Source organism: Trachurus trachurus (assembly GCF_905171665.1).
Source record: "Trachurus trachurus genome assembly, chromosome: 22".
In the NCBI taxonomy this organism is placed as follows: Eukaryota; Metazoa; Chordata; class Actinopteri; order Carangiformes; family Carangidae; genus Trachurus; species Trachurus trachurus.
The window spans coordinates 2,848,854-2,871,742 of record NC_139907.1 but is presented as its reverse complement, the minus strand read 5'-3'; the positions used below and the strand labels follow the sequence as shown (position 1 = coordinate 2,871,742).

General features: G+C 43.1%; 2 protein-coding genes across 2 annotated transcripts; both read right to left on the bottom strand.

Moving 5' to 3' along the window:
* Window positions 1–1,275: 1,275 nt before the first annotated feature.
* LOC311005861 (E3 ubiquitin-protein ligase TRIM69-like) lies at window positions 1,276–13,400 on the bottom strand (the record flags this gene model as incomplete). The annotated part of the gene is made up of 3 exons (XM_083998471.1): window positions 13,013–13,400; window positions 5,987–6,941; window positions 1,276–2,658 (listed from the first exon to the last, which is right to left on the bottom strand). Exons 1-3 carry the CDS (start codon window positions 13,366–13,368, stop codon window positions 1,276–1,278), a joined length of 2,694 nt encoding a protein of 897 aa, XP_083854597.1. The 5' UTR covers window positions 13,369–13,400.
* A 7,453-nt stretch (window positions 13,401–20,853) lies between these two features.
* LOC311006136 (E3 ubiquitin-protein ligase TRIM39-like) lies at window positions 20,854–22,411 on the bottom strand (the record flags this gene model as incomplete). Its single annotated transcript, XM_083998839.1, has 2 exons — window positions 22,378–22,411; window positions 20,854–22,268 (listed from the first exon to the last, which is right to left on the bottom strand). Exon 2 carries the CDS (start codon window positions 22,249–22,251, stop codon window positions 20,854–20,856), a length of 1,398 nt encoding a protein of 465 aa, XP_083854965.1. The 5' UTR covers window positions 22,252–22,268; window positions 22,378–22,411.
* Window positions 22,412–22,889: the final 478 nt, after the last annotated feature.

Below are 22,889 nucleotides of genomic sequence, written 5' to 3'. Positions count from 1 at the left end.
GAGTCATTTTGTTAGCTAACTCTGGGCTGCAGTTGAGTTAATGTTTAGGATTATTTCACAGTGACACACAGAGTAATGTCTCAGTCAATGAATATGACACATGGCAGTATCAGTAGGTTCAAGTACTTACAAACGGTCCCGGTGTTATTTACATCCCAAAGACAAACGAAGCAGCCCAGGAGGAGCTCTGTGTGGGGGGAGAACAGGTCCGCATGAGGCAGAGGGAACCGAACTGCTACTCTCCGGTCCACAGGACGCCCAGGTAAGAAAAAAAAAAGTAGGTAACTTACTTTATAACGTGTCGGCAGAAAGGATCGATGCAATTAAATAATAATGATAAACGAAAAGTAAGAACCAGTGGCAAAATACGCGTCGGCCGAGCAGTGAAAACTAATTCCCAGGTGACTTTGCGGTAAGAAACACCCAATCACAGGCTAGCCAACGTCATGTCGCATGCACCACCACAGACGTACGGGAGGTGAAGTTGCACTCAAAAAAAAAAAAAACTTGAACTGAACAATAGATACCCCACTACACAAAAAAGATGCCTAATAATTATAATTATAATGAATGGAATATAAAATAAAATGAGGCAAAGCCAGGCAATTTTATTTGTATGGCCCATTTTTACAAACAGTGTGTCTCAAAATGAGACACTGCTTAAAGAATAGCAGTCAAACATGCAGCAAATTCAATTCTTCAGCAAGAACGTTAATGAAAATTGAGCAAGTTTAGAAAAACAGTATAAAAAGGAAGAAGTCTGCAGTAAATATGTTCTTTTTCACAATGCACTCACCCCTTTTATGTCACAATAATATGCAGAGTATTTTACTGACACTATTATTTCCAAACACAATGTACTTTCAGCTCACTAACGTCTCACAACTCATTCAAAGTGCAGTAAACACCAAAATTATACATGTAACACAGCAAAATATGTTACTATATTCATGCGTATAAGACTGACTTGATACAACACAAGACATAGGCTTACAGAAATGTCCCACAACATGCCTGGAAAAATGGAATCAAATAATCTGTGTTGCCATGGTGTTGCCAACTTTAATTAGCTAAATACAGCAAGTTTTACTGTACTTTCCTCTCTTTTTTAAACATCCAAACTGTTTTCAACAATTTACTCAATCCCAAATAAATGGCATTTATGAATGTATTTAACTTTTTCACTGCAAAGACTTTGACCAATCACTAATACTAATAATATTAACTGATTTCCCCCTTTATGAAATAAACAACATTATGATCATCCTCTTTACTCTAATTGCTCTGTGCCACTGTCACTGGTAACAGCTTCACTGGGTGGTTATCAACAGTGTCTATATATGGAAACATCTTCTCAGTGAAAGTGTGTGTGAAGGTGTGTATGTGTGTGTTAGTATCAGGATCAGAGAACGATAGTTTTCCTCTGTTCAAGTCCAGATTCACTCTGATCCTCTGGAACTTCTGCTCTGGGAGATCAATGTCTGGACCTGATGGTGAACGAGCTGAGTATTCACCCTGGTCAAACAGTAGTCCCCATAATCCAGACTCTATGTTGTTTCCCTTCCTCTGCACAGACTCTGATAACGCACCCAATCTCCAGTCTATATTGTCTCCAACCTCGACATCCCAGCTGTGAGTCCCTGAGTTAAAACCCTCAGAGCCCAGGACAGAGCAGAAATAATCAATCCTCTCTGGATTGTCAGGAAGCTGCTGTTCATCTCCTCGTCTCACACTGGTCAGATCTTCAGACAGGATGAGTCCTGGATGAGCAGTGTTTGGGTCCAGAACCACAGGACTGTAGGAGACCACGTCCTTCATCTTGTTCCAGATGTTGAAGGTCAGGTTGCCCAGGTGTTTGGCCTGGTCTATCAGAGCTCCTGAGTCCAGCTGTGGATCCTCCAGCAGGGGGCGCTGCTGGACTCTTTCCACTGCAGCCTTGTAGTTGAGCAGGAATGAGACGTCTTCAGCTCTCAGCTCGTCCTCTGTGGCTCTGACTGTGTGTGAAAGAGCTGCTATCTCTCTGCTCAGAGCCTCCATCTTCTCCTTCATCCTCTGACTCTTCTGCTCCTCTTCCTCCCTCAGTGCAGCCATCCTGGCCTCCTCTTCCTCTTCTAGAAACTGGTGAAGCTTCTTAAACTGCTCCTTAATCTGCCTCTCTGTGTGTCGGGCCTGGATCATAATGTGTTCTGCTGTTTGATCAAACTTCACTTGAACTTCTTCAAAACCCTTTAACTTCTTCTTTAAGGGCTCCAGAGTTTCCTCAAGTTCCTTCTTGAGGTCTGAAGCAGCTTCATCGATGGGTCTGAATCTGTGGTTGTTGTGTGTTTGTGAATGCAGACAGGCAACACACACTGGCTGCTGATGGTCCAGACAGAAGAGTTTGAGTTTCTCAGAGTGCAGACTGCAGAGACCCTCTGAAGATCCCTGCTCTCTCTCTAGTAAGAAGCTCTCACACAGGTTCTTCAACACCAGACTAACAGGTGGTTCTTCTGTTGAAGATCTTCTATTGCAAACTGGACACTGTCGATCATGTTCCTCTCTCCACCAGCTCTTCAGACAGTCTTTACAGAAGCTGTGGCTGCAGGACAGAACAACAAGATCTCCGAAGACCTCCTTACAGACCGGACAGCGGCGATCCTCCTCTGATCTGGAAGCCATTTAGTCTGTGAGTGAAGCTGAAAGCACAGCAGACAGGAAGTAGAGTCAGTCATGGCTCCCCTCCCTCCTCTACTGACTTGACTGAAATTTACTGTGACTCTGAGTCCAGGTTTTAGTCGAACTCACCTTCAGTGTGTGGAGTGTCAGCAGGTTGAAGCAGCAGTGTTGTAGCTGGACTCACTCACAAGAAGTTGTTAGTTTGGTCTGAAGCTGAATCTGATCGTCTCTTCTTCTAGTCTGCGTCTCTTCACTGATGGAGAAATGCAACAGTTTCCTGGTTCATCTTGTGTGCGTGGTCAGTGGTGGAGCTTAAAAACTGACTGAAAAGGATGTGGCATCATTTGTTCCAGTTCTGATGCAGCTGTGGGTTGAATGTAGCGGAGCATTTGAACCAAAAGGAAGTGGAGGGTCATCCGTTTGGTTATTAGTTTACGATCAAAACCCAGAGTTTATGAGCAACACAGATACTGTGTATACCTGGGTTTTGACTCTCAGGTTTTGCTTTGTGTTTAGTCTGATAGGAAAACCAGCAGTGGCAGTTTAGGGCTTAAAAAAACAACATGTTTTTGCTGTAAGAATATAGTTGGCATAACTGTTTGTTTATTGTATATTTGTGAAATAAAATCATGGTTCCTTCAATTAGATGTCCAACAATAATAGAACCACAAATAGCTGTTGTCCTTGTAAAGATGTAGAGTAGTATTAGTGATGATCTATATCAGGGGTTCTCAAAGTTTTTACCACCAGTCGTGTGCAAAAAATAATTTTACCACGGCTCCCTCATATAATCTTTACACAATGACATGGACAATCACATGGTTTTCCTTTACATTTTCAATTTAATTCAATTGATGCTTTCTTTTTACAACCCATCACAATATTGAATCTGTGGAAACCCTGAGCTTATTCCCCTGTAACTAGACAGTCGCATGTTGGGGTGATGGGACCTGCAGTTGTGCAGTTCTTGATACAAGGGGAAGTGGCACAGGCGGAAGTGGCCAATAAATAGGCTATTCTTTATTCTCTCTCTGTGGCTTGGTACCAAATGATCCACGGCCCAGGGCTTGGCGACCCCTGACCTATATCACAATCCACTAATCTGAGTTTTTCTGTTCTATGTTTTTGGTTGACAGATTGACACATCAAGTGAGACTGTCTTGCATAGATGTGTCATGTCCTTGTCAACTCAATTTCATATTTAAAATCAGTGAGAACTAAACAGCAGACAGGATGTTCAGCCAGTCATGGCTCAAACCAACAGCAGAAAGAGACTTTCAGATTTGTTTTACATAGAATAAAGAGACACAGTTTCATCCATCAATTATCAGTTTCAATTAACAACAGCAAGAGACTAAATTAAAAGACATTAAACATATTTACATTCTTTAACCAAAGTTCCTTTATTGTGTTCATTCAGTATAGAACTTCATTGACATCCCTCACATTTAACAACATGTGACAGTTAGCATTTAATATTTAAGTTGCCATGTGACTCAAAATTAAGTTTAAAGAGAAAATACACTTCATGAAACCACAGTGGGAAATTTGTCTTGTTCCAGCAGCAGTTACCAAGTAGAGTTACAATGAAAATCAACAATATTTACACCAGAAAGCGATATTTAGGTTACATCATTATTTTGTTTCATGATGGAGTGTGATTTTACACATATGAACCTTGTTCCTGTAGCAAATTTTAGTCTCAGATTAGACTCAGCAGATTCAGTTTTAATGTTGTTGTTGTTGTTGTTGATCTTACAGTACGTCTCACAAACAACGTTTAAAGGGTTTATATTGTGTGACTGAAACTCTTTCGTAAATTCTCCTCTGGACCTTATGTCCATGAGTCTGGTGTTTCAGCTCCACTGTGCAGCAGCTCTGACTGCCTGTGAGGAAATGTCGCCACCTGGTGTTTGTCAGCCTTAACTGCAGGAGAGGACAACAGGACTCCCTCTTAGGGATTTCACACCAGGAGGGTGTACCGGCCGGCATGTTCAGACCGAAAAAATAACAGGGTTGGAAACTGAAAAGTCGGTCCTGCAAACCGTGACATCGTCAGTGGGCGTGTTGTATTCTAGACTGTAAGGACAAGCAGGAAGGAGGAGGAGACTGTAGCCACTGACAACATGGAGAAGAAGAGTTTGCCATGGTTTGCTAAAGAATCAAGATGTTTGGCGGCGATTTGGGCATACAGAATTTCAAGAAAAGCAAGAAAGCAGCGCAAGAAAGAACATGTTGTAAATTTTTCTTTACAGCTTAAGTAAAGTTATATTGTCAACATTTAACAATTAACGCAAATTCAACCAATCCCCGCAAATTTTTGCAATCTTGCAATTCTGTACAATCACCGCAACTTTTCCGCAGATTGGACCAATCGTCGGTGCTTTCCGCGAGTTACACAGCAGAGAGTGCGAGTCTGGAAGGAGCGGTGATGGGAAAGTGAGTCCACGGAGGAACGGCGTGGCTGGGCTGACGACAAGAAACTTAACACAATGTATGTGTACAAAGTGATAAGTAAAGGAACGCGAGCTGTGAGTTGTCCTGGTTGACCGCCTGAAGCTGTGTCCCCCCGCAGCACTCACCGAGGGAGAATCCAGTACGCCACCGCAGGGCCGGAGCGGAGCAGCTGGTGGCCAGGTGCCCCTTCCCCCATCCTAAGGCCCTGGCCCTGGACTTGAGTAGCCACCCTCTCCTTTTTATTCAAAGACTGGACTGGTTTAATAGCATTTTAAAACAGTTGTTTTACCCCGATTTTTAAACAGACATTTTAATTAAAAGTAAAACAACTTTCAACTCTATGTTCCTGTGCCTTTCTTAAAAAGTGGAACATTGCCGGTATAACAGGACCTCACATTATTTTGTGACATTTCAAAGTTTTCAATTTTCCTTTGATTTTTAATTATTCAGAACAAAACTGCAACTTTTTTTTGCAACTTTCGCTGTCCCCCACAATTTAATCGCAACAAAAGCGCTTAAAACATCACAACATGCACTGCAATTTTTTCAAAATGTGGCCGCAAAATCAGGCATTTTAGGCCACAACAATCACAAAAAAAAGCCTGCGAAATCGTGGAGGGACTGTAATATGAACAATGTCCAGCTGCACTGGTCCAGACCAACAGAACGGAAAAAAGAAGAGAGCAGGAAAGAATAATGAGAGAGAGAAGACAAGTGCAGTTTAACCGGTTTAACCTAATTGACTTTTCCCTTAAAGAAATAAAAAACCTTATGATCATCCTGTTTATCTCTAACTGCTCTGCTCCACTGTCACTGACACCTTCACTGGTAACACCTTCACTGGGAGGAAATCAGCATTTAAAATATATGGAACCATCTTCTCAGAGAACCTGTGTTTGAAGGTGTGTATGTGTGTGTTAGTATCAGGATCAGAGAACGACAGTTTTCCTCTGTTCAAGTCCAGATTCACTCTGATCCTCTGGAGCTTCTTTTGCAGTTGGAGAACAATGACTGGAGCTGACGGTGAACGTGCTGAGTATTTACCCTCATGGAACCATATTCTCCATAATCCAGACAGTATACCCTTCTTCCTCTGGACAGACTCTGTTAACACTCCCAGTGCCCAGTATGTACTATCTCCAACCTCGACATCCCAGCTGTGAGTCCCTGAGTTAAAACCCTCAGAGCCCAGGACAGACCAGAAATAATCAGTCCTCTCTGGATTGTCAGGAAGCTGCTGTTCATTTCCTCCTCTCACACTGGTCAGATCTTTAGACAGGCTGAGTCCTGGATGAGCAGTGTTTGGGTCCAGAACCACAGGACTGTAGGAGACCATGTCTTTCATATTGTTCCAGATGTTGAAGGTCAGGTTGCCCAGGTGTTTGGCCTGGTCTATCAGAGCTCCTGAGTCCAGCTGTGGATCCTCCAGCAGGGGGCGCTGCTGGACTCTTTCCACTGCAGCCTTGTAGTTGAGCAGGAATGAGACACCGTCAGCTCTCAGCTCGTCCTCTGTGGCTCTGACTGTGTGTGAAAGAGCTGCTATCTCTCTGCTCAGAGCCTCCATCTTCTCCTTCATCCTCTGACTCTTCTGCTCCTCTTCCTCCCTCAGTGCAGCCATCCTGGCCTCCTCTTCCTCTTCTAGAAACTGGTGAAGCTTCTTAAACTGCTCCTTAATCTGCCTCTCTGTGTGTCGGGCCTGGACCTTAATGTGTTCTGCTGTTTGATCAAACTTGACTTGAACTTCTTTGAAACTCTTTAACTTCTTCTTTAAGGGCTTCAGAGTTTCCTCAAGTTCCTTCTTGAGTTGTGAAGAAACTTCATCGATGGGTCTGATTTGGTGGTTGTTGTGTGTTTGTGAATGCAGACAGGCGACACACACTGGCTGCTGATGGTCCAGACAGAAGAGTTTGAGTTTCTCAGAGTGCAGACTGCAGAGAGCCTCTGAAGATCTCTGCTCTCTCTGCTGTAAGAAGCTCTCACACAGGTTCTTCAATGGCAGGTTAACAGGTGGTTCTTCTGTTGAAGATCTTCTGTTACAAACTGGACACCGTTGATTGTGTTCCTCTCTCCACCAGCTCTTCAGACAGTCTTTACAGAAGCCGTGGCTGCAGGACAGAACAACAGGATCTCTGAAGACCTCCTGACAAACCTGACAGCAGAGATCCTCCTCTAATCTGGAAGCCATTTAGTCTAGAAGTGGAGCTGAAAACACAGCAGACAGGAAGTAGAGTCAGTCATGGCTCCCCTCCCTCCTCTATTGACTTGAATGAAGTTTACTGTGACTCTGAGTCCAGGTTTTAGTCAAACTCACCTTCAGTGTGTGGAGTGTCAACAGGTTGAAGCAGCAGTGTTGTAGCTGGACTCACTCACAGGAAGTTGTTAACTTGGTCTGAAGCTGAATCTGATCGTCTCTTCTTCAGTTTGCGTCTCTTCAGTGATGGAGAAATGCAACGGTTTCCTGGTTCATCTCGTGTGAGTGGTCAGTGGTGGAGCTTAAAAACTGACTGAAAAGGATGTGGCATCATTTGTTTCAGTTCTGATGCAGCTGTGGGTTGAATGTAGTGGAGCATTTGAACCAAAAGGAAGTGGACAGTCATCTGTTTAGTTACCAGCTTACCCTCTTAATATTTATTATAGGCAGCACTGATGCTGTGTCTACCTGGGTTTTGACTCACAGGTTCTGCTTAGTGTGTAGTCTGACAAGAAAACCAGTAGTCACATCATCAGGCTTACGAGTACAACACATTCTGCCAACTATATTCTTCAAAAACATATATATTCTATATTCAAATTTAAGAGCATGTGTGTAAACAAAAAAACAAAGAAAGAAAAATCAAGGTTCCTTCAATTAGAATTCCCAAAATAATAGAACCACAAATAACTGTTCTCCTTGTAAAGATGTACGTAGAGTAGTCATTTTGTTCTGAGTGATGATCTACAGTGCTATGAAGAAATATTTGCCCCCGTTTGATTTCTTGTTTTTTTTTTTAATATTTGTCACACTTAAATGTTTAGGGTCATCAAACAGATTTTAAAGTGAGTGAGAAAAAAGCTATCCAAACCTATGTGAAAATGCAATCCCCCACCCCTTGTCAAATCATAAACTAACTACTATGGTAAACCAAATAGTTTTGGAAAGCTGAGTTCAATTTCACTATCTACATCCAGGCCTGATCATTGCCAGAGCTGTTGAATTAATATATCACTTCAATAACACCTGTCTGACAAAGTGAAGAGATCTCTAACAGCAACACATCATGTTAGAAATTCAAGAACAGTAGAAACAAAGCATTACAAAGCCATTCCTAAAGCTTTGGGACTCCAGCAAACCATCATGAGAACCATTATCCAGGAGTCCAGCGTGTTTTTACATGGCTGTGTCCATGAGCTAAGGTCCATGAGGTCTAATGTGAGCCTCCTCTTCCTCTTCTAGAAACTGGTGAAGCTTCTTAAACTGCTCCTTAATCTGCCTCTCTGTGCAACACGTTCTCACCCCCAGTGCGTCAACAGCCTGACGAACGGTCACTGTCCCTCCTCGTCACATGCCTGACTCAATAGGTGCCCGTTTTTCGTCAGGTTTTGACGAGTGAGGCTTTCAGTTGATTCCAATGCAGTCCCCTTCGCGGCGATATGTGACGCTCAGTCAGAGCAAGTGATCCAGCGGAGCCGGCTGCTGCGGCACTGAAAGACGCTGTGAGCAGAGGAAAACTTTTTTTTTTTTTTTTAACTTTTCCTTAAATCTTTATTGAACATGATGCTGCTGTGTCTGACGTAGCTTTCGGCAAGGACGTCCTTTCAGTTATTTATTTATTTATTTATTTATTTAGTGATCATGGTGTTTGGTGCAGAATAATCAATCAATCAATAAATTACGTCCTTGTCGGAAGCTGCGTCAGACCAGGAGGGGGGGGGTTGTGGATTCTACAGGTGAAGACCACTTCCGCGTTCAAAAAGCTGCTCTGTTTAATCAATATTCTGAAGAAAGATCTGATTATTAGCCATAACGCTGTAACCATCCAAGGAAGACTGTGTAACAATATTATGTGCTTCTGCTGAGTCCAAAAGCCCTGTGTAATATCAACTTTATTTTAAGAAAACACGCTTTGTTTCCAATGTCATATCACAGAGAAGCACTACATTACCCATAATCCTCATATTTATCAGCGACGTGTCTGATTGGTTGAGCTTGCTGTTACCAGCAAATGAAAAAATAAAACAAATTGAGCTTATATTATTTTCTTAGTAACTAAAAGGTCTTAACATCTTTTTTGTTTTCAACATTGAATAAAAAAAGGGTGCTATATTGTTAAAATTCAACAATAAAGTGCATAAAAGTTGGCTTGACTTCTTTTTTTTTTTCTTTTTTTTCATAATTTTCACCAGCATCTTTCTGGTCCACATCACATCACATTTATTGTAATTTTTAATTCAATGAGTGACATTTTATTTTTTATCTGAAAAACATTATTATGAATTCAAGGGTCAGAGGTCACTGATTAGTGTTAAATTTAACCTTTTTGACCCTGTTTCCTTGAATAAATCACTAAGACTTTGATGCGGGAAGCTGAGATTTTGATTTGATTTTGTTCAGAGCACTAGGGACAAAGTTTCTGTAGAATTTCAGACCTGTCGGACGTCCAGAAGGGTCACAGCTGACTGTCCAGGCTCGTTTCTCGGCCTTCAAAGCCTAGATTTAGAAGCCTTTTGTCTAATAACGTCTACATCCTTGGGGTTATAAGGCTGAAAGTTTCATGTATTTGTCCGGGGGCCTAAGGCCATCCACCATGTGCAATTTCAAACCCGTGCGACCTTCACAAGTGTCAAAGGTCGCTGATCTGTGACCTTTTTGACCCCGTTTCCTTGAATAAAACACCAAGACTTTGATGCGGGAAGCTGGGATTTTGATAGGTTGTCCAGAATGTCTAGTAGATTGTGTGTGCAAAAGATTCAGAGCTCTGTGACATTCAGAAGGGTCACAAATAGCCAAAAAGCAGTGCTCCTTTCTCTGACCTCATATTAAAGGAGAAATGCAATTCTTTAATAGCTTCCAGATGCTTTGGCCTATCAGGCTGAATTTTTAGCTAGAGGAGCTGGTGTACGATCAGGAAGTAGGGGAGCTGTGCATAAAGCCAATTGGTAAGTGTCAAAGGTCACAGGGGTCAAACATCAAAGTGAATCCAGCCATTCCTGCTTTTTCTCAACAAAACATACACGCTTTAAGTTATCATCATGAAATATTAATAGGTTGTATATCAGAGAGTCCTGTATCAGAATATTTTGGTCCCGTTGCTCTAGGGGCCCCAGGGGGCCCCGGGGGGCCACTTGGCTTTCCCATGCTCCCACAGAGTTGGGTGTCGGGGTGATGGATAAGGGCCTCACCATGAGTCCACAGACCAAGTTTCAAGTGATTTGGTCGGTTTCTATGGAAACGGCGGCCTCAAGGATACAGAGGAATGCGACTGTTTGAAGCCCCGCCTCTCGAAAAGTAATGGCTCAATCAGGACCAAACACACATCTACGCGTTCGTCTTGGGCCCCCGAACCATATATTACGAAATCAGAACTGTACGACTTTTGGAAATGTGTTTTGTCTATTTCGGCTTTTCTGACTAAGAGGGTCTCTCACGCTTTAAGTCTGACAGACTCTGAGTCTGAAAAGCCGAAATAGACAAAACACATTTCCAAAAGTCGTACAGTTCTGATTTCGTAATATATGGTTCGGGGGCCCAAGACGAACGCGTAGATGTGTGTTTGGTCCTGATTGAGCCATAACTTTTCGAGAGGCGGGGCTTCAAACAGTCGCATTCCTCTGTATCCTTGAGGCCGCCGTTTCCATAGAAACCGACCAAATCACTTGAAACTTGGTCTGTGGACTCATGGTGAGGCCCTTATCCATCACCCCGACACCCAACTCTGTGGGAGCATGGGAAAGCCAAGTGGCCCCCCGGGGCCCCCTGGGGCCCCTAGAGCAACGGGACCAAAATATTCTGATACAGGACTCTCTGATATACAACCTATTAATATTTCATGATGATAACTTAAAGCGTGTATGTTTTGTTGAGAAAAAGCAGGAATGGCTGGATTCACTTTGATGTTTGACCCCTGTGACCTTTGACACTTACCAATTGGCTTTATGCACAGCTCCCCTACTTCCTGATCGTACACCAGCTCCTCTAGCTAAAAATTCAGCCTGATAGGCCAAAGCATCTGGAAGCTATTAAAGAATTGCATTTCTCCTTTAATATGAGGTCAGAGAAAGGAGCATTGCTTTTTGGCTATTTGTGACCCTTCTGAATGTCACAGAGCTCTGAATCTTTTGCACACACAATCTACTAGACATTCTGGACAACCTATCAAAATCCCAGCTTCCCGCATCAAAGTCTTGGTGTTTTATTCAAGGAAACGGGGTCAAAAAGGTCACAGATCAGCGACCTTTGACACTTGTGAAGGTCGCACGGGTTTGAAATTGCACATGGTGGATGGCCTTAGGCCCCCGGACAAATACATGAAACTTTCAGCCTTATAACCCCAAGGATGTAGACGTTATTAGACAAAAGGCTTCTAAATCTAGGCTTTGAAGGCCGAGAAACGAGCCTGGACAGTCAGCTGTGACCCTTCTGGACGTCCGACAGGTCTGAAATTCTACAGAAACTTTGTCCCTAGTGCTCTGAACAAAATCAAATCAAAATCTCAGCTTCCCGCATCAAAGTCTTAGTGATTTATTCAAGGAAACAGGGTCAAAAAGGTTAAATTTAACACTAATCAGTGACCTCTGACCCTTGAATTCATAATAATATTTTTCAGATAAAAAATAAAATGTCACTCATTGAATTAAAAATTACAGTAAATGTGATGTGATGTGGACCAGAAAGATGCTGGTGAAAATTATGGAAAAAAAGAAAGAAGTCAAGCCAACTTTTATGCACTTTGTTGAATTTTAACAATATAGCACCCTTTTTTTATTCAATGTTGAAAACAAAAAAGATGTTAAGACCTTTTAGTTACTAAGAAAATAATATAAGCTCAATTTGTTTTATTTTTTCATTTGCTGGTAACAGCAAGCTCAACCAATCAGACACGTCGCTGATAAATATGAGGATTATGGGTAATGTAGTGCTTCTCTGTGATATGACATTGGAAACAAAGCGTGTTTTCTTAAAATAAAGTTGATATTACACAGGGCTTTTGGACTCAGCAGAAGCACATAATATTGTTACACAGTCTTCCTTGGATGGTTACAGCGTTATGGCTAATAATCAGATCTTTCTTCAGAATATTGATTAAACAGAGCAGCTTTTTGAACGCGGAAGTGGTCTTCACCTGTAGAATCCACAACCCCCCCCCCCTCCTGGTCTGACGCAGCTTCCGACAAGGACGTAATTTATTTATTGATTGATTGATTATTCTGCACCAAACACCATGATCACTAAATAAATAAATAAATAAATAACCGAAAGGACGTCCTTGCCGAAAGCTACGTCAGACACAGCAGCATCAGGTTCAATAAAGATTTAAGGAAAAGTTAAAAAAAAAAAAGTTTTCCTCTGCTCACAGCGTCTTTCAGTGCCGCAGCAGCCGGCTCCGCTGGATCACTTGCTCTGACTGAGCGTCACATATCGCCGCGAAGGGGACTGCATTGGAATCAACTGAAAGCCTCACTCGTCAAAACCTGACGAAAAACGGGCACCTATTGAGTCAGGCATGTGACGAGGAGGGACAGTGACCGTTCGTCAGGCTGTTGACGCACTGGGGGTGAGAACGTGTTGCTCTGTGTGTCGGGCCTGGACCTTAATGTGTTCCGCTGTTTGATCAAACTTCACTTGAACTTCTTCAAAACCCTTTAACTTCTTCTTTAAGGGCTCCAGAGTTTCCTCAGTTGTGAAACAGTTTCATCGATGGGTCTGAATTTGTGGTTGGTGTGCGTTTGTGAATCTCTGCAGATGAGACACACTGGCTGCTGATGGTCCAGACAGAAGAGTTTGAGTTTCTCAGAGTGCAGACTGCAGAGAGCCTCTGAAGATCTCTGCTCTCTCTGCTGTAAGAAGCTCTCACACAGGTTCTTCAGTGCCAGGTTAGATGGTGGATAACCTTTCGAAGATCTTCTCTTACAAAGTGGACACGGTGGATCTTGTTTCTCTCTCCACCATCTCATCAGACAGTCTTTACAGAAGCTGTGGCTGCAGGACAGAACAACAGGATCTTTGAAGACCTCCGTACAGACCGGACAGCAGAGATCCTCCTCTGATCTGGAAGCCATTTAGTCTGAGAGTGAAGCTGAAAACACAGCAGACAGGAAGTAGAGTCAGTCATGGCTCCCCTCCCTCCTCTACTGACTTGACTGAAGTTTACTGTGACTCTGAGTCCAGGTTTTAGTCAAACTCACCTTCAGTGTGTGGAGTGTCAGCAGGTTGAAGCAGCAGTGATTTGCTATTCCAACAGCAGTTTGAGTTTCCCTTATTGACTCTCCCTCAGCCCTTGTTGATGCGTCACACGGAGAGGGGAGGGAAAGTGGGCGGGGGAGGAGTGGAAGAGATAAATTGAACACATTTACTCCATTCACTAACAGCCCAGACAATCACAGATCAACCACAAGTCCTAGGTGTAGCTCTATAATGCTTCTTATAATAAGAAATACCTGCAGACAGTGGTGGACTGGCCATGGGATCAGAACGGCTGCCGCGTAATGATGTGACTGTGTTGATAGGGCAGTAAAAAGACAAACAAAAAATACTAACAGGCAGGGGCAAGGATTTGCTCATTAACGGCAAAGTTCTATAATTGGTACTCTATTTATACCCTAACCGGTGTTTGAATTTCATTACTGCCTAATAACAGAGAAAGAGCACTATGATCAATGAACGAAACGATATTGCGTTGCCGAAAGCCGAAAAATCTATTCGTGGCGGACGTAATTTATTTGTGGCATATCAGTGAACACCTTGTCGGGCTGTGACATAACAGCGCTGGCGTCGGCAGCCTAGTCACAGCCACAACACCAGCTAAACGTGTTTCCTCAAATTTGAGGCGCAGTGGCCACCCTGTTTTCCACAGAGATTTTGTGTGCGGTCATATGACTACCTGGCTCCGTCTGATTGGACGTCGCCAGTGGCTGCATTTGATTGGTGAAACACTGTCATTTGACAGAGTATCTGTTGGAAGCAGCCAGAGAAGCGGCTTCATTAAAACAAAACAAACAGATTGCACACAATAAAAAAAGTAGCGATGTGTAAAATCGGCAAGAAAACAAAACATCGCCGATCGTCCTTCCAATCGCCGATAGACGATTGGATCGCCAATCGGCACAACCCTACTGCCATCCCATCGATGTAATTTTCTTGCACCACTGCAATGCATTGTGGGTGATATACACCCCTGAAGTGACCATCGATGTTGACTCGATCCCTCAACCCTCCAAGAGTTGACCTCACCAAGTTCACTTCAGTTTTTCAGAGAAATGGAATGGCAATTATGGCAGCAGGGTTTACCCCGAGGGCAAGTTGGTGACGGCGACTCAACCCGCTATTGGAACACAGCCATTGTCTGCGTCTCTTTACTGAAAAAGAACACACTCTTTCCTGGTTTGTCTGAGGTAATCTAGGTGAGAGGCGGAGCTCTGTAAAAACTTCACCTGTAACACAAGTTAGTTTTCATTCCAGAGTTGTTGTATCTGGACACATGCAATGTTTCAGCTTTATTTTATTTTTTCCTGTAAGATTTAACTTGTAATTTCAGAATTAACTAAATCCAAAGAAGCTGGTGCAGTGCAGTAAAAAATAAAACATTAGTCATATATGAGGAACACAAAGAGGTATGAGAAGGGAATACTCAAGTAAAGTAAAATTTACAGGACTTGATTAAATGCACTTGGTTACTTCCTACATTGCTAAATGATAATTAGTCTGTCTTTGTTTTACTGCCCAAAAACCGAAATCAAGAGAAGCACCCAACTGTTCAGAAAGTCTCTGTGTTTTTGGTCTCATTTTTGCACAGAGCTGATCTGATACAAACACATCTGAGTTGATGACCAGAACATGTTTAGTTGATATTTACTGTACTGACTTGACTGAAGTTTACTGTGACTCTGAGTCCAGGTTTTAGTCAAACTCACCTTCAGTGTTAATTTTGTCAGCTATTTTTCAATTTAGTTTTAGTCTTAGTCTTGTGTCAAATGCCCTTATAAGTTTTAGTCATATTTAGTCAGCTTGTATTCTTTTTTGTTTAGTCACATTTAGTCGACGAAAAGTCTTGGCATTTTAGTCTAGTTTTAGTCAATAGTCTTTTTTTAGTCTTTGAAAGCAGATTGACAGTAATGTTAATCACAACTAATCTACTCAAACCAATATTGACATGCAGCTGTCAGATGAGCCAACTTTCCAGCTTGTGTGTGCGTTTATGTAGGCCAGGGCTATTCAATTACAAATTCAGTGGGGCCAGATTTTAAAACCGAGACCTTAACTCTTTCGCGACCATTGACGAGTAAACTCGTCACAGCCTGCCGAACGTTCACGACCATTGACGAGTAAACTCGTCAAAACCGTTTTTTTTACAGATTAAGATAATAGACACTCTGAGGTACCCTGTGTGTGAATATGGTAGTCCTCTGATATGTAAAACTGTTTTAAACTAAAATCAAAACATAATGTTTTTTATAAACTGTGTGATCTTGGTTTTGTTTGAGTAATCGTTCTCCTTGAATGCTGCTCTGGGGACAGCGTGCAGCGCTGTGCGGCTGTCGGCTACAGTGTTGCAACTTTCTCGCTGAATCTGGCGACTTTCCAAACCCTCTTTTGACAAAAGCGACCGACGACAAATCTGGCGAGTTTTTCCGGTGTTGTTTACAAACGTTTCTGGTTTGAAGACTCGGATCTGAAAGCCCGTTATCTCTGCTGTTTTCACCGTGCAGGGGAGCGGGGGCTCTGCAGCGGGGGCTGTGACCGGCCGCCCCCGCCCCAGAGCACTCATCGCCGGCCAGTCACACAGCAGTGTCACGGAGCTGCTGCGCTGCGGCCAGAGACCCCCACCGCTGCACCGCTGCTCTCCACGCTGCCACACCCCTCAGATTTACCTACAAATATATTTATTTAGCCGTAGAAATGATTTGGGAGACGCCACACTGCAGAGTACCGGTAAAATGAGCAGATTGCCACTTGACACAAAAGTGCGTTTTTCTCTGAAACTAGAGCGGGAGCTCCGTTTTTGGAGAAACCCAGCTCTCTTCTTCTACTTCGTACTCACGAACGAAACGGCAGAAAAACTCGCCGTTTTTTCCAGAAGCACGTTATAAAGTCACTCTTCAACCGAGTGAAGACCGTTTGTTTCTAGGTGATGTACAGAGTTCTGTTCGACGTGAGATAAAAGGTAAACAAATAGCCAAAAACATGTGGTCCTGAGTGGATGTGCTGAGGAATTAGTGTGGTCGCGAAAGAATTAAGCTGGGCCAGACATTTTCAGCGGTCAATAAGGAGGTTATTACAAATGAGGGGCATTTTTAAAACCCAGCATTAGCTACTAAACAACTTACTAAACAAAAGGGAATAAGTCAAGATGTAGTTGTGCTTTGAGGTTTTTTTTTTAGGAAATAAAAGTTTCCTGGGGCCTACTGTCCTCTGAGTTTCCACTGAGGTTTACAGCAGGATGTTATGTAAATAACTAAATGTAGCCTATAGTCTTAAAATTAGGCCTAAAAATGAACACAGATTTATTCTCTAACATATTTTGAAAAACAAGGAGCAAATTATTTAGGGGCAAATTACTCTGGGAAAGTATTTGATTACGGATTATTCCTTTGAAAAGTAGCTTTCCCAGACCCAGTCAAGTTACTGTTCTGATTCCATTGCAAGCAGGCTACGTAGTTGCGTTGAAATTAAATTATTGGTTACTTCATTCCCTCAAAAGAAAAAAAAAGGACAGCGGAGCATGGCGTGCTGTCACTGCGTGGACAGTGCTCATGTGTGACTGAAAGGAGTGGAGAGACTGGTGGGGTATTAACCAGCCACCACGGTTTATTGTTGGCTGATGGGAGGGCTGGGGATCGGTCAGCTGCTCTCCACAAACACCGTGTCGTGCCACAGCGGCCCGGTGGGGAGTGTGAGGTCCGTCGGTCCCGGACGGACGGGGAGACTAATTGTCTCTCGCTGACCTGTAGCGCTGCGCACCACAGGACCACGGAGGGCAGCCTCGGCCTCGGCCGTCCGAACGTCCGCCGCGGCGAAGCCTCCCGCTCTGTGACGAGCGGCTGTGGCCCGACACGACGTTTCTGGAGAGCAGCTGACCGACCAAGCCTCGGTTCTACCGGTAACTTTCAAAACAACGCACTAACTGGGTGGGTTGCGTGTTGCTAGGCTGCGTTGAGTGGTGCATTCACTGTCTGACCTACAGTAGGGATTTTGAGTTCTCGCAAAACGTGTTCCCCTCTGTTTTTGTTTTGTTTTATTTTTTTGGGTCAACCACGAGTCGGGCCACTCGGACATTGGTTCGGGGCCGGATGTGGCCCGCGGGCCGCCAATTGAATAGCCCTGATGTAGGCTATTTGTCAGTAAGCTATACACACACACACACACACACGCGCGACCGACCAGCGCGGAGACGCGTCCACGCCAGGGACACACCAGCCGCAGAAGCGCCGCGAGTAGCCGCGAAGCGGAGCCCTTTGATGTTAACGATTGTGTCGTTCACACCAGAGCCATGTCGCTCTGGTTCACAGCAGCAGCGCCGCGGCGCAGCCCCGTGCGATCCTGTCAAGCCGGGCAGGAAGTCGCACAAAGAAACAACGAGAGAATCCGGTTAATTTTCAAAATAAAACACAGCGATTGACAAATGTAATGATGTGAACGGGAGGGCTCCGACTCGCACATGATCTCCGTTGCTCGGAGCTTCGCAGCGATTCCGCCGCCGGTTTACAGCGCCCGCACCCCCCCTGCAATGGCCATGCGCCCCCCGCCCCCCATAACCAGTTTGTAGCCTACTCGCCGCACATAGCACATAGTGTGTGTGTGTGTGTGTGTGTGTTCCTCACTCAGGCACACACACACACACACCCCTGGCAGCAGTGCAGGAGGATAAAAACATGACATGCATCCAGTGAAGGCACTTTTTGGATTGTAGCTAATTTAAAAGTCTGTGACGAAAAAAGAAAGAGACATTTTATTAAGTTTTTATTTGATTAAGTAGATTTCGTCTCGTCTTTTTTCGTCAACAAAAAATGCGTGTAAATTTCCGAAATGTACACGCATTTTTTGTAATTTCGTCACAGTCAGTGTTTAAGGGCATTGATTTCGTCTCGTCTTCGTCTCGTTTTCGTCATGAAAAAAACCATCGTTGACGAATATTTTTCGTCTCGTCTCGTCTGACGAAATTAACGCTGCTCACCTTCAGTGTGTGGAGTGTCAGCAAGTTGAAGCAGCAGTGTTGTAGCTGGACTCACTCACAGGAAGTTGTTAGTTTGGTCTGAAGCTGAATCTCATCGTCTCTTCTTCAGTCTGCATCTCTAGGACTGACAAAGTCCAATAAAGTGGTTTCTAGTTTGTCTCAGGTGAGGGGTGGAGCTTTAAACATTGCCAAAATCCTCAGCAGGATGTTGCAGCAGCTGTGTCAGTTCAGCTGCAAATGCAAGTTGAACCTAGTGAAACAGTTTCCCTCTAAGTAAAATTATTTGCGGGTTTTATTAAAGGTCATCTGTGAAATACTGAGGAGAACCATGGTCCATGGACCACAGGGAACTGGAGAGTCAACAGCTCAATTTTCAGCTAACGTATTTAAAGCCAAGCGCTTAATGAGCTGCACAGATACTTCATAGATGGCGTTTGACTCTCATGTTTAGCTTTGTATTTAGTTTTAGGGGAAAACTGTCACAGCTCAGGGCTGAAAAAACAACATCCTGGAAAAATTCCAATAATAATGTCTATTTTCTTCCCTAAATTAAATTTCCAATAAATAACTGTTTTCCATATAAAGACAACTATAGTGCAGTCATAGTGTCCTGAGTAATCTTTGTTGCACTCCCTCTGTGTGTTGTAATCTGAGTTTCTCTGCTCTTTGTTTTGGTTGCCAGATTGAAAAATGTACATGTTTGTGCAAGTGAGTCCGTCCCTGTCAGACCTTTGATCTTCTCCACCTTTACACTCACACTGGATCACCACCATTACATGTGAGATGGTGCAGTGTGTACTGTAACAAAGTATGATGCAATCATGTTTCCTTAGCAAGAACTTTAATGACAGTTGAGCAAGTGTGCAAAAATACAACAATATGTGAAGAAATGAACAGGAATATGTTCTTTTTCACAATATAGCCGACACACCCCTTTAAGTCACAATATGCACAGCACATCATTTTAATTTTCGCCCAGCTCTCAGCTATTAGGCCTATCTCCAAACACAACGTATTTTCAGCTCAGTAACATCTCACAACTCACTCAAAAAGTGCATTGAACACAAATATTATACATGTAACACTGCAAAATACTGTATGTCACATGACTTAAACTTGACAGAAGATGGCGCCTGCACTTGGCGGTGGCTACGAGTTACTAAATCATGACGGAGAGTCGCACGCACACACACACTTAATTACCATAGGCAAAACTTTGCTTTCACTTGTCACAAAAACATCCACTAACCACTCTGAACATCTTAGCAACAGAGTGATCCCATGGTGACGCCTCCGCAACAACTTTAATTATCATAAATATAGGAAAGTCTACAGGTACCAATTCATGTCCTGAACGTGAACAATAGATCATGTGTGTTGAAATCTCAATGAAAAAAAAACTTTCTAAATACAAATGTGACATTTTAAAGGATAAAACTGTTTTCTATTCTACATACTGTTCACAAAGGGATAAAAGTAAAATTAGGCCAGATTTGTTTTAAGATGCCACCAACAGTTGTAGACTAGTGTGAATAAAATATATAAGTTAAAATGTGAAATATGATTAGCACCAATAATACGTTAAAGAAATCCTCTTGCATTAAAATATCATCATTAATGTCTTGATTCAGAAATTGACCAGTGACCAGTTCACACTGGGATCAATATCTTGCTAAAATTCAACCTCCTTTAAATTGAACAAGTTGTTTGTGCTCTGATGCTGCCATCTAGTGGACACTGAGCCACACACCACATTAAATGAGGAAGTGTGTGAACAGTTTTATGTTTGATGTTTAAACATGAATCAGAAAAACAGAATATGACTCCAAGTCAAGCAAAAAACAAAACGGTGAGAACTAAACACAGCAGACAGGAGGTTCAGTCAGTCATGGCTCAAACCAACAACAGAAAAAGACTTTCAATAATTATTTATTTATCAAGAAAAGCAAAAGACTACAATAAAATTATTATCATTATTAACATTGATTTGCCAAACATGAGTTGTCATACATTATTGTCACATATCTGAAGGATGCCAATTAAGTTTTACATTGTTAAAATTTAAGAATGATGACTCAAATTAAAGATAGGATGGACTTCATTTTTCCCACAAGGAAAAATCTGCTTTGTTAGAGGGCAGTTATTAGAAATTGTTACCATCATAACACAATACTTACATCATTATTGTGTTAACATAATGTACTGTATGGGATGGAGTGCCATGTTACACATGAACCTTGTTACTTTTAGCTTCAGAATAAACACAGCAGATTCATTTCTAATGTCGTTTTTACTGATGTGACGTCTCTACACATCGTCTCTACTTTTAAAGGGTTTACATTGAAATAAACAACAATGATCATCCTCTTTTTCTCTAACTGCTCTGCTCCACTGTCACTGATACCTTCACTGGTAACAGCTTCACTGGGAGTTTATCACCAGTGTAAATGTATGGAAACATGTTCTGAGTGAAAGTGTGTGTAAAGGTGTGTATGTGTGTGTTAGTATCAGGATCAGAGAATGAAAGCTTTCCTCTGTTCAAGTCCAGATTCACTCTGATTCTCTGGAACTTCTTCTGCACTCGGAGATCAATGTCTGGACCTGATGGTAAGCGAGCTGAGTATTCACCTCCACAGAACAATATTCTCCATAATCCAGACCCAATGTTGAATCCCTTCCTCTGCACAGACTCTGGTAACACACCCAGTCCCCAGTGTGTACTGTCTCCTACCTCGACATCCCAGCTGTGAGTCCCTGCGATAAAACCCTCAGAGCCCAGGACAGACCAGTAATAATCAAATCTCTCTGGATTGTCAGGAAGCTGCTGTTTGTGTCCTAGTCTCACACTGGTCAGATCTTCAGACAGGATGAGTCCTGGACCAGCAGTGTTTGGGTCCAGAACCACAGGACTGTAGGAGACCACGTCCTTCATCTTGTTCCAGATGTTGAAGGTCAGGTTGCCCAGGTGTTTGGCCTGGTCTATCAGAGCTCCTGAGTCCAGCTGTGGATCCTCCAGCAGGGGGCGCTGCTGGACTCTTTCCACTGCAGCCTTGTAGTTGAGCAGGAATGAGACGTCTTCAGCTCTCAGCTCGTCCTCTGTGGCTCTGACTGTGTGTGAAAGAGCTGCTATCTCTCTGCTCAGAGCCTCCATCTTCTCCTTCATCCTTTGACTCTTCTGCTCCTCTTCCTCCCTCAGTGCAGCCATCCTGGCCTCCTCTTCCTCTTCTAGAAACTGGTGAAGCTTCTTAAACTGCTCCTTAATCTGCCTCTCTGTGTGTCGGGCCTGGACCTTAATGTCTTCTGCTGTTCGACCAAACTTCACTTGAACTTCTTCAAAACCCTTTAACTTCTTCTTTAAGGGCTCCAGAGTTTCCCCAAGTTCCTTCTTGAGGTCTGAAGCAGCTTCATCGATGGGTCTGAATTTGTGTTTGTTGTGAGTTTGTGAATGGAGACAGACAACACACACTGGCTGCTGATGGTCCAGACAGAAGAGTTTGAGTTTCTCAGAGTGCAGACTGCAGAGAGCCTCTGAAGATCTCTGTTCTCTCTGCTGTAAGAAGCTCTCACACAGGTTCTTAAACGCCAGGTTAAGCGGTGGTTCTTCCTTTGAAGATCTTCTCTTACAAACTGGACACAGTTGATCTTGTTTCTCTCTCCACCAGCTCTTCAGACAGTCTCTACAGAAGCTGTGGCTGCAGGACAGAACAACAGGATCTCTGAAGACCTCCGTACAAACCGGACAGCAGAGATCCTCCTCTGGTCTGGAAGCCATTTAGTCTTTGAGTGAAGCTGAAAACACAGCAGACAGAAAGTAGAGTCAGTCATGGCTCCCCTCCCTCCTCTACTGACTTGACTGAAGTTTACTGTGACTCTGAGTCCAGGTTTTAGTCAAACTCACCTTCAGTGTGTGGAGTGTCAGCAGGTTGAAGCAGCAGTGTTGTAGCTGGATTCACTCACAAGAAAGGAGACAAGGACAGTGTTGAACCTTCACTCTATGACTCTAGATCTTCTTTCCTTGTTGCTCAGTGCATGGGTCATAGCGTTCTCTACTGTTGCACTGTCAATAAAAAACATTTACACTGTAAACTCTTAAACATGTGGGCAGTCATTAGTGAAGAGGTTGAGCATGAAGAGCTTGAACCAATCATGAATCTCCTCCTGTGGACAGACTCTGATGACACACCCAGTCTCCAGCCTTTATTATCTTCAACCTTGATTTCTAAACTTTGAGTCCCTGAGTTAAAACCCTCAGAGTTCAGTCCAACACAAGCTTTAAACCTGCTGTTTAAGTTTACACTGTCACTTTGAGTCACATTTTCACATGATAGCTCTTGATCATGCGTCAATAACAAGTATTATTTAGTAACCTGTCAAATGATAGAACGATATATAACAATGTATTTAAACTTG